The sequence below is a fragment of the Panthera uncia genome, chromosome D1 (genome assembly GCF_023721935.1).
Source record: "Panthera uncia isolate 11264 chromosome D1, Puncia_PCG_1.0, whole genome shotgun sequence".
Classification (NCBI taxonomy): domain Eukaryota; kingdom Metazoa; phylum Chordata; class Mammalia; order Carnivora; family Felidae; genus Panthera; species Panthera uncia.
In genome coordinates, this window is record NC_064808.1 from 2,728,826 (window position 1) to 2,743,598 (window position 14,773).

At 58.7% G+C, this 14,773-nt stretch overlaps 1 protein-coding gene across 1 annotated transcript in view; it reads left to right on the forward strand.

The window, feature by feature from the left end:
• Positions 1-12,918: 12,918 nt before the first annotated feature.
• Positions 12,919-14,773, forward strand: part of FGF19 (fibroblast growth factor 19) — a 3,953-nt gene continuing 2,098 nt past the window's right edge. Inside the window, exons 1-2 of the mRNA XM_049614763.1 lie at positions 12,919-13,159; positions 13,511-13,614. Coding sequence (XP_049470720.1) covers positions 12,919-13,159; positions 13,511-13,614 — 345 coding nt within the window. The remainder of the gene's footprint in view (positions 13,160-13,510; positions 13,615-14,773) is intronic.

The following is a 14,773-nucleotide window of genomic DNA, read 5'->3' on the forward strand; positions in this document are numbered from 1 at the left end:
AGGGACTCGCTGCCTTTGACGGGCCTCTGAGAATTTCATGGAGCCCTTTGGAGAAGGCACCGTTGGGAGCTGCGAAAGCATTTGAAAAAGTTAAAAGCCTTCTTGGGTAGCGCAACGTGGCCCGGGGAGCCTGGCTCTGCGCGGGGGTCACAGCCTCAGGCAGCCTGGCGAGGACAGGTCCCCTGACCCCCCTGCCCCCCCCCCCCCCCGGGTAAAACCTGGGGACGGTTCCGGCTGGAGAAGCCTGAGTGGAAGGCCATTGTGCCGGCCTCTCGGGTTTTGTTTGGGAGGAAGGGGACACCCGGGGACCCGTGAGACGGTGCCGTCTGCGTGCCTTTGACCACTGGAGCCGCACGGACGTCCCCGTATGTGGTCACTCGCCGTTGACGTGGCGTTTCAGTGACCGGTTGGAGTCGCTCAGCCGTGCCACAGGAATCCTTTGTCCGCCGGCCCCGAGGGAATAGCTAAACAGTATTGCTGACTGATGTAGTGACTTCTGTGTTGTGACTATAGAAGGGATCCATGGCAGGGGCGCCTGGGGGGCTCGGAGTGTTAAGCCTCCGACTTCGGCTCAGGTCGCGATCTCGCGGTTCGTGGGTTCGAGCCCCGCGTCGGGCTCTGCGCGGACAGCTCGGAGCCCGGAGCCTGCTTCGGGTTCTGTGTCTGCCTCTCTCTCTGCCCCTCCTCCACTCGTGCTCGATCTCTCTCTCAAAACTAAATTAGGAAGAGCAGAGGGGTACAAAAATCAGAAATGAAATAGGCGAATTCTATCGCTTTCTAAAACTGTACCTCGGGGCATGTTTTGGGGTTCTTTTCTTGCTCTCACACAATCAAATTCTACTGTGTATTTAGTTTGGTGCCGTTTTCTTCACGCGGCCTTGTACGGTGGCAATTTGAGGTGGGGGCCCAGTGTTTGCACGTACCCCCATTCATCTGACCGGTTCATCGAGCCCTTGCCTTTTCCAATCCGCTTCAGACCCACGGATTCCCTCCCTCGGCCTTGCCTGCGAGGGGAAACCAAGGCCCAGGTTCCACACAAACCGTCCGTCCGGAAGCATCCCTGCCCCCTGCCAGGACGAGCATCCGAGGCCAGCCTCAGGGGCGTCTGGGCCTGCTTAGCTCTCTGCCGGCCGGCTTCCGCCCCGAGGACTCCCATCACGCCCCCCACCACGCCCCTACCCGGGAGCGAGCGTGTTCCCCTGTCTCTGCGGGAGGCCTCTCCGGTACCACCCCTCTCCCGGGGCGAAGGAGCCACCTCAGCTGGGGCTTGGCGTGCTGTAGTGGGACAAGCATTGACCGATGGAGCCTGCAACGTGTCCCCAGTAGGTGGGTCCCCCTGAATCCTGTGGGTGTGACCTTATTTGGACAAAGGGTCTTTGCACATGTACTCAAGTGAAGGATCCCAAGATGAGATCATCCCGGATTATCCGGGAGGGGGGGCCCTAAATCCAGTGACAAGTGTCCCTGTAAGGAAGGAGCCAGGAGTGGGAGATGTGAGACACAGGTGGCGGGGCGGGAGGGGGAGGGGTGCGCGGGACGGAGCAGAGGGCTGCGGCCACAAGCCCGGGGACACCCGGAGCCCCAGCAGCTGGAGTTACAGGAAGGACCCTGCCCCTCAGAGCATCTGGGAGGATCAGCCCTGTCTCCATTCTCATCTGGGAGTTCCGGCCTCCGGAGCGAAGACCGAATCGGTTGCTGCTGCCCAGGGAGGGGGCCTTTGTTCCCACAGCCCCAGGACGCTAACGCAGGGGTCCGCGGGTTCTGACCCGGAATCCCAGCCCCCGTGCTTGCGGGCTGTGCGGCCGTGGGCGGGAGTCCCCACGGCCCTCCCGGTGGGTGTGAGACTCCAGGTGAAACAGAGCCTGGCACAGAGTAGGTGCCCAGGGAATGGCCGCCGGTGTTCTCGCAGATTCTGACTGTCGGTGGGCTGGGCCATTTCGAGTCAAAGAGCACCGAACGCCATGCCGTGTCCCTACCCCTCGGGAGCGTCCCACGTGAGCTGGTGGGAGGCAGGTCGTAGTGATGCCTGGGGCACGGGTGGTCCTGGGGCCGCTCAGGGGCTGTGTGAGATGCCTCTGCCGTGGCCCCCCCACCCCCCACCCCGCCTGGCATCAGACTCCACACCAGTAAGGGACAGAGGAGTCGGAGCTGGCCACCCCTCGCCGGGGCATCACATAAGCACATTCCGGGCCACTGGTCCCGAGTGCAAGACAGACGGATGCCATGACTCCAACTGTCTTGTGAGGAGGCCTCCAGAAGGAACCCTTAAAACAAACAAAATCATGGGACTCAGACGCTGATGATGAGAGCGAAGTTTCGCCCACGAGGGGCCAGGCTTTCCACGCTGGTGACGTGGTCACATCACTGCCTGGCCGGTGTCTGAGGGGCACACCCTGCCCCCCCCATTACTGACACCCTCGGGGACGCAGGCCGGCCCAGCCTGCTGAGCCATGATCAGCCAGAGGCAGGGCAGAAATCGAGTTCGTGTCTGCCCCTAGCCATCGACCGTGGGGAGTGAGCCCGTGGCTCTGCTTGAAGATCGAGGTACGGCCACCTTCCTGGGGCCACGGAGAGGCCACTGCCAGGGTCAGGTGCCAGCATTCCTGTCCAAGGACCACCAGGCACTTAGTGAGGCTGGTGATGAGCTGTGCCTGGTGAGGAGAGGCCTGTGCGTGGAGGGCACAATGCCTGACCGCCTCCAAGGCCAGGCTTGGGCTCCGAGGACCCGGTCCCTCCACAGGGCTGATTCCTGGCCTCCCGGGGTCATGAGCCTCTTGGAGAAGGTGTTGAGAACTGTCCGTAGGTGGGGCCCAGAAACCTTGACATGAGATACCAAGGGTTCACGGGTCCGAATTAACACGGGGGTGCCATAGAGACTTGAACAGGGCTTACGGGTGGATATTTGTGGGAGAGGAGAATGGAGGCAGGTGTGTGGACAAAAGGGGACATGGGGGGTGGGGGTTGGAAAGAAGAAGAGAAAGGGGGTAGAGCTGGAGGAGGGGCGTGGGTTGGGGGCCACTCCGATCTCTACTGGTGAGGACCATCTGGGTGACTGTCCCCAGGCCTCAGTCTCCCCGTCTGTAGAGTGGGGCTGGGTCAGGCCCTTGCACACACACACTGCATTCTATAGACGGTGGGGAAACAGGAATCAGACCGGAAACAAGGGGGTCAGGGGGAGGGGTGTCACCCGAGAGTTGACGGGTCAGCCCGGGAATGACAGGTAAGGCTGGAACAACCCCGGGGTGGGGGGGGACCCAGAGGCAAGGGCTGGCGGCGTCTGAGTCCAGACCGGCCCTGGGCAAGGCTTCGGGAAGAGGTCCCTTCTTGTCACAGCTGAAGCACGAGGGGTCTGGGTTGGGGCTCCCGCCCCCCCCCAGAGGTGCCTGGCGAGGAGCCCAGCCTGCCCGGGGGGACCCCTCGAGCCTTTGCTAAGCCTCTCCTCACACAGCCCTCTGCAGGGTCTCGTCCCATTTCCTAGATGGGGAAACCGGGTCAAGTGCTTGTCCCAAGGCACACGGCAGGAGCCTCTGGAAGGAATCTCCGGCCCGTTCGTCTGTGGTATGTGCGGCCAGAAACCCTAGCCGGAACTGAGCCCCGAGCATCTGTTTAAATGCCTCAAAACAGAAATACCTCTGTTGTCCGCTGACCTGCTGGGAAGGCAGGCCCGGAAGCCCAGGAGGCCGAAGCCACCGCTCTCCTGTCCTTCCTCCCTTCCTTCTCTCCTCCTTCCTTAAGCCATGTTTATCGTGCAACTATACGCCAGGGCTGTGCGGGGCTGAGGGGCAACGGCCGTGACCGAGACCTCCACGGCCCCAGCCACGGCGCCTGCCGAACAGACCGCGGGCGTCAGGTCACCCGCGCACTCACGAACACACACTCGGGCAGGCACGCTCATCCACGGGCACGCACTCGGGCATCTGCTCACGCTCAGGCCCAGGCCCGGGAGGGTTCGCGCGTGTGCCCGCGCACAGGGTCTGGTGGCGCCGGTCACCGGCAATCGGACCGTGCAGAATGCTCTGGAACTGGACTTCTGAAGGTCTCTTTTCTCCCTAAAAGGGCTGTTGCCTGGGACCTGGGTGCAGATTTGCTTCTGAGATCTTACACGAGAGAAACCACTTCAAACAAGGTGCTGAGTTCCCAGTACATAGTAAGACCCCCAAAATCGTTTCCCATTAAAGAAGAAGAAGAGGGGGGAAAAAAAAAGGCATTACTTATAACCAAGTGACAGAAGACTGAGTCACTATCTACTTGCACAGAGTAGGATGGGGTGGGGTGGAGAGTGGGTTCCTGAGGGAATGACAAGACTTTGGGGTCATTCTCCAGGGAATGGCTGCCTCGGAAACTATGTCCTCTGCCTGTGACATCAGGGACGCAACACGACTCCCGTTTATCTAGGAGACATGCCCCAAAGGACCCAAAATAGCCACACTTCTTCTCCACACCCCACTTGGTGCTGCCGCTGTGGGTGGGCCCCGTGGCTTCCCAAGCCTTGGTTTCCTGCTCTGGAAAATGGGACGTACGACAGTGGCCACACGCATTCATGGCACTCTTGTAGAGCCCCCCGGGGACGGTGGCTGGGAACCGGGTGCGTGGGCTGCAAACTGCGACCCAAGCAAGGCCTGCCACAAACTGGTACCAGGCAGGTGGGGTGGGTTTCCCCCTCCGTTTTTTTTTTTTTTTTTTTTGAGAAAGTCCACACCTCCAGAGAAGTTTCTAGAGCGGTGTAAAGAACGCCCATCCCCCTTTCGCCTGTATCACGGCCCTTCCCGCCACAGTGGCATTCTCACTGCCTCGTACACACGCATTTATTTTCCTGAACCGTCGGAACGCAAGTCGTGACCAGGACTACGCGAGAGGACTCTGGCACGGGGCTCTGGAACGCAAGGACACTGTGTACATAACCAGGATGTGAGCGCCCGACCCAGGACACCTAACCACGCAGGTGCTAACTAACCAATGAGAGTCCGTATCCAAAGGTCCCCAGGGGTCTCAGCGGTGCCCTTTACGGCAACTTACTTCCCGGTTACTTTCCAAAAATTGAGGGGAAAGTCACGTAACATAGTGTGAGCCGTTTCATTTACTTATCTATTTTAAGATTTTTTAAGTAACATTTTAAGTAACCTCTACACTCAATGCAGAGCTCGAACTCACAACCCTGAGGCCAAGAGTCACACACTCCACTGAATAAGCCAGCCAGGTGCCCCCAGGGTCAACCATTTTGAAGTGTAATATTTGTTTATTTTTATTTATTTTTATGTTTTTATTTACTTTTGAGACAGAGGGAGACAGAGCATGAACATGGGAGGGGCAGAGAGAGAGGGAGACACAGAATCGGAAGCAGGCTCCAGGCTCCGAGCTGTCAGCACAGAGCCAGACGTGGGGCTCGAACTCACGGAGTGCGAGATCATGACCTGAGCCGAAGTCAGACGCTTAACCACTGAGCCACCCAGGCGCCCCCAAAGTGTAATATTTAGGGGCATGTGGGTAGCTCAGCCAGTTAAGCATCTGACTCTTAATTTCGACTCAAGTCATGGTCTCGTGGTTCATGAGATCGAAACCTGTCTTGGGCTAGATCGTGGACAACATGGAACCTACTTAGGATTCTCATTCTCTCTCTCTCAAAATAAATAAGTAAACTTAAAAAAGAATAAAGTGTAAAATTCAAGGGCACCTGGCTGGCTAAGTCACAGGAGCACACGACTCTTGATCTCAGGGTTGTGGGTTCAAGCCCTGCGCTGGGTATAGAGATAACTTAAAAATAAAATCTTAAAAAAATAATGGGTTAAGCGTAAAATCCAGCATTGCATTTACTGCCTTCACAGCCACCAGAAAAGGACACTCCTGACCCGCCAGTCAGTCGGCCAGTCCCCGGGGCACCTCCTCCCCAACCCCCTGGAATGACCAGTCTGCTCAAGCAGGTGTCTTAAAATATTTTTTAAAATGTTTATTTAGTTATCGTGAGAGAGAGAGGGAGAGAGGGGGGGGGAGGAAGAGAGAGAAAGAGAGAGAGAGAGAATCTCAAGCAGGATCCACACTCTCAGCTCAGGAGCCTGACACAGGGCTCGATCTCATGAATCGTGAGACCATGAGCCAAGATCAAGAGTTGGATGCTCCGCTGACTGAGCCACCCAGGCGCCCCTCAAGCAGGTGTTTTTTTTTTTTTTAATTTTTAAATGTTTATTTATTTTTGAGAGGGAGAGAGAGCAAGCAGGGGAGGAGCAGAGAGAGAGAGAGAGAGAGATGGGGACAGAATCCGAAGCAGGCTCCAGGCCCTGAGCTGTCAGCACAGAGCCCGATGCGGGGCTCGAACCCACGAACCACGAGATCATGACCTGAGCCAAGTCAGAGGCTTCACCGACTGAGCCACCCAGGCGCCCCATCCCAAGCAGGTGTTTTTAAGAAGGAGCCATCAGCACGGGGGTTTTTCTTTTTTAAAAAGACTTTATTACAAATCAAATGTCACATTGGAGTCTGGGTGTGCTCCGGGAGGGAAGGGACGTTGCGGTGATAGAGTATGTTCTGGTCCCTTCTCTGCTGCCCACACGCCGAACGTCTTTGGGCAAATCTTTCCTCCTCTCTGGTTCTTAATTCTGTTCATTTGCTGATCCGGGGCTTCTAAGAAATTGTCTTAAAGGTCCCATCCAACCCTTGAATGAATCACGTGACCAGGCATCGCGCTTCAGTGCCCCTAGCCTCCGGGAATATCTGTCCTGCTCGAGGGTCTCCTCCCAGGCCTGGGGGAAAGGGCCAAGCGCGCAGAAGTGCTGTCCTTGGGTGGGTGGGTGGGATCTCACTCGGGGCTTCTCTCTCTCTCTCTCTCTCTCTCTCTCTCTCTCGGAGCCTGGCTTCGCGCCTCGGTGTTTCACCTGCCAGATGGGCAGATGGGTCAACAGCTGACTCCTGGTGCTACCGCAGGAACTCTGTGAGAAATGGCTTTGAGAAGCAGACCCCTCCCCGGAGGTGAGGACTTCTAGGTCGGCGAGGCAGGCGGACTGGCTCTGGTCCCGGGTGAAAGTCGCTGCCCGTCCTCCTCCTGCCCCGGTAGGTTTCTTTCTCTCATGGACGCCTCTCCAAGAGGCCTTCCGGCGTTCCCAAGGTCATGGGGAAAACGAGAGTGGGTAGGGCAGTGTCCGAAACAGCTCCTGAAATGTACTTATGGTGCAGGGGACAGTCTCCGGGATGGGTACACTGCTGGGGACTTCTGGAGAAAGTTCCTGTTTGCGCTACTCCCGCTGGCCCCAACAATCCTGCAACAGAAATGTCAACCTTCACCCACATGGGGCCCCCCTGCTTGCATCACTGGGTGCCCCAAGCACATGCCCTCCGGCTGGGTTAGGAGCCCTGCCTCTGGGGTGACATGGGGCAAGGGAAGGTCTGATGCCTGAGGTCTGACCCATCAGGAGTGCCCGGAAAGTGTTGGCAGATCAACGAACAATCAGTACGGGGAGGGAAGCCAGGGAAGGGTGGAAGGAAGGACGGACAGAATGCGCAAGGAAAGGATAGACAAACGGAGAGGCCAATGCATTCATAGCCGCATCGACGCCTCCTCGTTCCTTTAAGTGATTCGGGCACTATTTCTTGACCCCCAATGACACATCAGCTTCTGCTCAAGTCACCGAGGGGCAAGGCTGTGTCAGGAGCGGAGCCGACTGAACCGGGGCGGGGGTGGGGTGGCCTCTTGCGGTCCTGCCGGCCAGGGGGCCCACTGCGTCAGGAGGGCTTCCACTCAGCGGCTCCGGGGCTCTCCGGTGTCCGTATTTTAATGCTATGGCTTTTGGAGGCATCACTGTTAGCACAGTTCAAGTTTTCTCACGAAGCTAGTTTTTGTTTTCTTTCACTCGGTGACATTTACCACGTTCTCGCGTTTCTCAGATATCGATACACCGACAGGTCCAAACATTTTCCATTGAACGCGCTTTGACGAATAGAATCCACGTACAGAAATCAGCTTTGCAGCCACGTTGGCCAGAATTCCTTGGTCCCAGGAAAGAGTGCCGGCTCCTGTATCACAGATGAGAAAGGAAGGCCCAACCACACCCAGGTCCTGCCCGACAGGGGAGCTGGGCCAGTGGGTGGGTCTCGGGCCCTGGGGTGGCATGGGGGGTCTGAATCGGCGGCAAAAGAGGCTTCCGGTCCCAGGACCTGTGGTACTTGCTGTGGCTGTGACTTCAACACAGTCTCAGACTGGGGGAGGTCGTGCCTTCCTTTAGGTGTGGATAGAGCAGAGTAGCTTCTCGAATTCCAGGAGAAAGCTGCCACATCCCACCCCACTCCAGTGTTTGTACATGGGCAGGGTCCTACCTGGGAAGAAAGACCATGTGACCCAGTCATTCCCCTCCTGAAAGTGCACAGGTGGGATAGATGTCTCTCTGGATTTCGTCCTGCACGTGACGTGAGAGGGGAGACTGGAAACAACCTAAATGTCCAACGGTAGGGGACAGACTACACACTCACGGCACCCCACTGAGATCTGCCAGTGTCGAAGGGGGCTGTAAAAGAGGTTTAATGCCCTGGGAGACGTTCACAATAAGAGGGAGAAAGGAGGATATAATTCAAATGCTGTTTCTTTTTAAAATTCTTTTAATGTTTTTATTTATTTTCGAGACAGAGAGAGACAGAGCATGAGCAGGGGAGGGGCAGAGAGAGAGGGAGACACAGAATCCGAAGCAGGCTCCAGGCTCCGAGCTGTCAGCACAGAGCCCAACGCAGGGCTCGAACTCACAGACCGTGAGATCGTGACCTGAGCCAAAGTCGGATGCTCAACCAACTGAGCCACCCAGGCGCCCCTGTTTTCTTTTTCTTTTCTTTTTTTTTTAAGATAAATATATACTTTTTAAAAGTCTGAGGAAGACATTCACCCAAATAGAAGCAGCTCACAATGCGGTCATGATATGCTAGGTTTCAGACTTGTCCCTGGTGTGTTTTTCTGTACTTTTCAAATTCGCAACCACAAGCGAGTGCTACTTTTGCAGAAAATATCCAAACTCCACTGAGGCATAACTTAAAACGCACCCTAATTTTAAGGGCACCATTCAGTGAATTTTGACCGATGTCATTGTCTGTTACCACCCCGGTCAAGAAAAAGGACATTCCCATCATCCCAGAAAGCTTCCTCCTGCCCCTTTCTGGTCAATCCCAACCCCCATCTCCTGCCTCAGGCAACTACCGATCAGCTCTTTGTCACCATAGATTAGACTGGTTTTTTCCCAGTGTGTCCACTACATTTTAAAATAAGCACTAAACGTGAGGCAAAGAGAGCCAGAGAGCAGCCTTTAAATAAATAACAACAGCTACCCCTTCTATTCTGCACCCACATATGCTAGGCGGTCTCTACATAGGTATTTATCTCTCCTTCGCTAACGATATCTTTGCCAGTCCTCACATTAACTCATTTGGAGCTTACAGCGTTCCTTTTGCTGTTTACAAATAAGGAAACTGAGGCTCAAAGAAGGCTTCCCTTTTCCACTCTGATAATGGCCTCTGCCAATCTCCCAAAAAGGGGCTGGGAGGTACCCCTTTTTTGGAATAACGATCGAAATAGGGGGAAAACGGGTCTCGATGATGCAGAATGCCTTGGGGGGGAGGGGGATGATGCGTGTTCTAGCATATTCTAACAAAAGTATTGAACTGTCTCAGGTGTCCCTGAGTTCCAGTCTTGGCTCGGCCAGGAACCAGTGGCTTCCCCCAACCCGAGTATTCACAGCCCTTCCTGTCCCGGGTTTGTTATGGCAGCTTTTACTTTCTAAGGAAGATTTTTTACCACCACCCAGAAGTTTCTGTAATTACAAAGAACTCAACAGCGGGGAGGGGGCAGGGGATTTGGGAGGGGCATGAGGAGGTACTTATGTACTTAAGAAGGCATGTTTGACATTGTAACGTAAATTTCTACCCATAAAGTGAAAAGAAAAACAGCTATTTTCATAGTGTAAAGACTGGAAGTGAACGAGAACAAGATTTTTCTTGGCCGTTGGGACGCGCGTTTAGAAACAACGAAAATCTCTCATTTGCCACAGGAGCAGTTAGGACAAGCCAAGGGCGGCCCCAGAAAAAGCGTTTAGGGCAGTTGAAACGATCCCAGTTAACATCACAAGCCAAGCTCTGCTGGTCACCTGGGCCCGAGACCCCTGGGGCCTGGGCGGCCTGGGCACTGTGGCGAGGACGCCTCAGACTCTTGCCCCTCCCCTCGGCGAATGAAATCTCAGCCAGGGTGGGTCACCTGGTTCAGTCACCACCAGAAGAATCCGCATCATCCCATCCCAGCATATTGGGGGCTGCGTGGTGTCCCCAGCAGGGGGACCGACCTCACCTTCTCCCGGCCCCTCTCACCTGGAGCGTTGGCCTCAGCGCCCCCTGCTGGCCAGCACCGCCTTCCCTCTGCCCCTCTTGGCTTCCTCCCACCAGAACACCAGGGGTTCCCCCGCAGACCTGCCGGGGCTCCCGCCCAGCCCACCTGGGTGCAAACACTTGCGACCTGTCTGGACAAGCCTCAGTTTCCCCAGATGCAGCGTGGGCTCGTCACCCAAACTTTCCGATGAACTGCGTGGTGCACAGCAGACACTTGGTGGGTGGCCGCCACTCTTCACGAACCACGTCCTCTGTACTTTATGTCCACTCTCCCAGGCGACCCCGGGACAAAGCTCAGAGCGGCCACGAGGAGGCAACAGGCCCAGCAGGTCCCTGACCAGTCCAGGGAGTGGCCGGGCACGGATCTGTGGTGAAGAGGGTCCCACCCTGGAGCCCACGCCCCCGCTCGGAGGCCACAGCACCTCTCAGAGACCAGGCCTGGCCCGGATTTACAAGCTTGATGGCCTGGGTTCCAATTCCAGGTCCACTACTCACCGGATGCCTGCCACTTTTCTGAGGCTCTCGTCTCCTATCTGTTCCAGGAGGCGGGGACAGAATACCGTGGACGCTCTTCGAGGGGGTTAAGCCGAGATCGCCCGCACTGTGCTTCGAGCAGGGCCTGGGCATAGGAAGCTGATGCCTCGCCCGCCTTCCTGAACTCCGTGATCACTGTGGCCAGTCTTCCCACCGTGGCCCTAGGAGGGGCAGCAGAGGAGTGGGGGGTGGAGCCAGAGGCTGGTACCCCCCCCAGACTGATTTGGGGGGCATCCCCCCCCCCCAACGCAGCCTCTGCCGTCCTCCTCTCTGCCCCGCATTTATCCAGGATCTTTAAAACGAAAGCTGCAGGGGAGGGCAATTAAGTTTCATAGGGGCCGCTGTCGATTTAAAGCCACAGGGGGGAAGTAATTAGATTTAACAGAAGCCGTGGCTTTCTGAACCAAGGCACGCAGCGTGGGGGTCCTGGTCTAGAGAGCCTTTGAGATGATATCTTCTTGCAAAGCCTCTCCTGGTGACATTTTCTGCGCGCTCCGTCATTAACGCCAGTCATTGGGGATTGAACATGGCCTTTACTCATTGAAATTCATTAAGCCTGGCATGGCTTTGCCTCCCCATGTCTCTACCGTTTGCCCGCCCATTGCCTTGGTGCTGAGACAGCCCGGCCTCTCCCCAAAACTGGCGTCCTGGGGCCCCACACCCAGGAGCGTGGGGGTTTGGAGAGGAAACCGGGAAACATGTGCGGAAGGGTCCCCAAGAGCACCCTCTCCTTCCCGCCGTGGCATTCTCTGGACGCTGTTGTCCTTTCTGCAAGCATCGTTAGAGAAAGTCTGCGTTTTGCAGGAACCACTTAACCAAGTGGCCCCAATTTCCCCTTCTGGTGCGCGCTCCCGTCCCAGCAGCGCCCCGCACCGCTGTTCTCCCCCCTCCCCTTCCTCCGACCGCGTTGTTCTCCCCTGGCCCCCCAAGACAGCGCGCCCTGGCACCGGAGAAGAGCTCAGGGACCCGAGGACCGGATCAAGGACAAAAGGCACCCCAAACGCAGAGGGGCCTCCCTGCGCGGCGCCTGGCCCGAGCCGGGAAGCCCGCGTTTCCCCGCCCGCAGCTGGCAGGCCCCCGCGGAGGCGCCTCCACGGCGACCGCTTCAGCTCGGGACACCGCCGCCGCCGGCCCAGGCCGGCCCAGAGGCCGAAACCGGGCCCGAAGCGCCATCTAGCGCTCGCCGCGCGCCACTCCCCCATTGTTCCTCCCGGGACTCGAGCCCGGCCCCCCGTCGGGGGGCAATTTACCGGGGTAAAAGGGGGCGGGAGGGGGGCAGGGATCGCGAGAACATAAAACCAGGAAAACGTGAGCTAGTCCGAGCTGCAGGGGGAAATTCTAATGGACAGCTTTACATCTGGAGATATGACGGCTAGGACCGTCGCGGGAGGGAGCGGAGAGCAGGCTTTTAAGGGGAGAGCGCTCCACAGCCCAGGCGAGGCTGCTCCAGACCGGGAGCGAGGGATGCAAAACTCAGCTGGTCACGGGGTTCGGGCTTCCCGCTCCTGCTAACGCCCCGAGACGAGCGCATTCCCCGGGGGAGCCGGGGGCCCGGGGGCGGGGCCGGGGGTCTCCTTTATTGCTTTATAAAACCAAACTGGCCCAGCCAAGAGCGACCTGGCCCCCGGCCCCGCCATCGTGCTGCGAGGAGGAGCTCCCCCGAACCCTCCGGTGAAGCGGGGCTACTCCTCCCCCCGGTCCGGGAGGCCTGGGCGGGGTCACCCGGGCGGGGTCCGGGGAGGGGCTGGGGCAGGAGGCGGGGTGTGAGTGGGTGTGTGCGGGGGGCGGAGGGCTGATGCAATCCTGATAAGAAATGCTCGGGAGTCGCGGGCACCCACCCGCCGGGCGGGTAAGACGCGCTATATAAGGTCGCTGGCCTGAAGCCACCGCGCCGTCGGAGCAGGAGCGCTGAGCGCCCAGGCGCCCGGAGCGCACCGTTGCTCGAGGGACGCACCCCGTCTCGGCACGCACAGCCCTGCTACCGCCCAGCCTCCCGCACCCTCGCCGCCAGAACTGCGCCCCGAGCCCGAGGGAGGTGCCATGCGGAGCGCGCCGAGCCAGTGCGCGGTAACCCGCGCCCTGGTCCTAGCCGGTCTCTGGCTGGCAGCAGCCGGGCGCCCCCTAGCCTTCTCGGACGCGGGGCCTCACGTGCACTACGGCTGGGGTGAGCCCATCCGCCTGCGGCACCTGTACACCGCCGGCCCCCACGGCCTCTCCAGCTGCTTCCTGCGCATCCGAGCCGACGGGGGGGTTGACTGCGCGCGGAGCCAGAGCGCGCACAGTGAGTGCCCACCCGCCCCGGTGCCCCTTCTTCCCTTTACGTCCTGCGGGAACCCTACATCGTGGCGCCTCTGCGTTTTGCTCCCTGCCCGGGGTCCCTGACGGCGCGGAGAGGTGGGGGATGAGGGCACCGGCACGTGGACCCAGCGCAGCCACGCGTTATCCTTCACTCGCCACCTTGGGTTCCCGCACACCCCCCGCTCCCAGGAACCTGGGTGCTCCATTCCCTCCCCAGGGTCCCAGCCTGCACGCGGAGGTGGAGCGGGGAGGGCGTGGGCCCGCGCGCCGACCGCATCCACGTGCTGTGGGCCCAAAGGGTCCCGGCTGCAGCCGCTGCTTCCCTCACGCGCAGGTTTGGTGGAGATCAGGGCAGTCGCTCTGCGGACCGTGGCCATCAAGGGCGTGCACAGCGTCCGGTACCTCTGCATGGGCGCCGACGGCAGGATGCAAGGGCTGGTACGTGTCTCCCCCCGGGGGTACGCGCTGGGGCGCGGGACCTGCACCGGGCCCCAGGCCGAGCCTGGCTGGGAGAGGGGGGCGGTGCGCGCCGAATCGAATCCGGGGTTTCCTCGCTCTCGCCGCCGGTCCGGCACGGAGCTCGGAAGGGAAGACGGCAAAGGGCCAGATTAATGTAAAGTGCGACTTCTTTTCCACGGAGGCTTCCGGTCCTGGCTGGTGGCCACAGGGCGGACGAGAGCTGCCTTTGCATTTGCAATTGAGCCGCAGGCCGGCCCAGTGGGACAGAGGAAACGCGGGACCCGGCTTGCTTTGATATTAAACAGGGAAACCCACCTCGGGCCTTTGCAGTCTCGGCCTGCGCGTGGGTGGTCCTCGCCTCCGTTTCCTTCCCTAGGCTGAAAAATGAAAGGAAAGAACGAGAAAGGATATTCACAACTTGGATCTTTTTTAAAAAGGCAATCTTCAAATGAGTCAGGAATAAAAAAAAAAAAAATCACATCTGGGATTGGGAAGGTTTTCAGCTAATTAGTTTTTATCTGCTACCAGTGTGGTTTCGGCAGACGCCTTGGAATCCCGTTACAGTGGCGTGTTGGCCCCGGTGTGGGTCACCTGTACTGCAGAGGCTTTGCGGGGAGGGCGCTGGGGGGAACGGGCTGGGAAGGCCCAGGTGACCATCGAGGTCTCGGGGCAGGAAGTGTGCGTTTGCTGGGTCCTGGTCTCTGGGAACAAAGGCGGGGGAGTTCAAAGGGAGCCCGCGCCCCTCCCGCGCCCCCGGGCGCACAGAAGAGGCTGTGTGAGGTCCCGGCCCGGCGCTGGGCCTCAATGCAGCCCCGCTGGGCCGGGGCCTCGGACGCTGGAGGGGGACGGAGGGGGGTGGGGAGGCCGCGCCTCCCGGGATGCCCCCGCCCCCCAGAAAAGATGCAGAGGCCGGGCCTCCCCCGCAGCGCGAATCTTTCTGGTGTCCGCCTTGTTTTGTGGCCCCGAGGCCAGTGTATTCGATCTACACCCAGAGTGCCTGCTTCAGGTTTTATGGCGGAGTCCTGCGGGAAAGGACAAGAGTGGAGGGAAAGAAGGGAGGTGGTCGCTTGCTGAAAGCTGACACCCACTCCAAACCCGCAGTTGCAACTTTTGTTATTGCGACAGTTTGGGGCGGGGG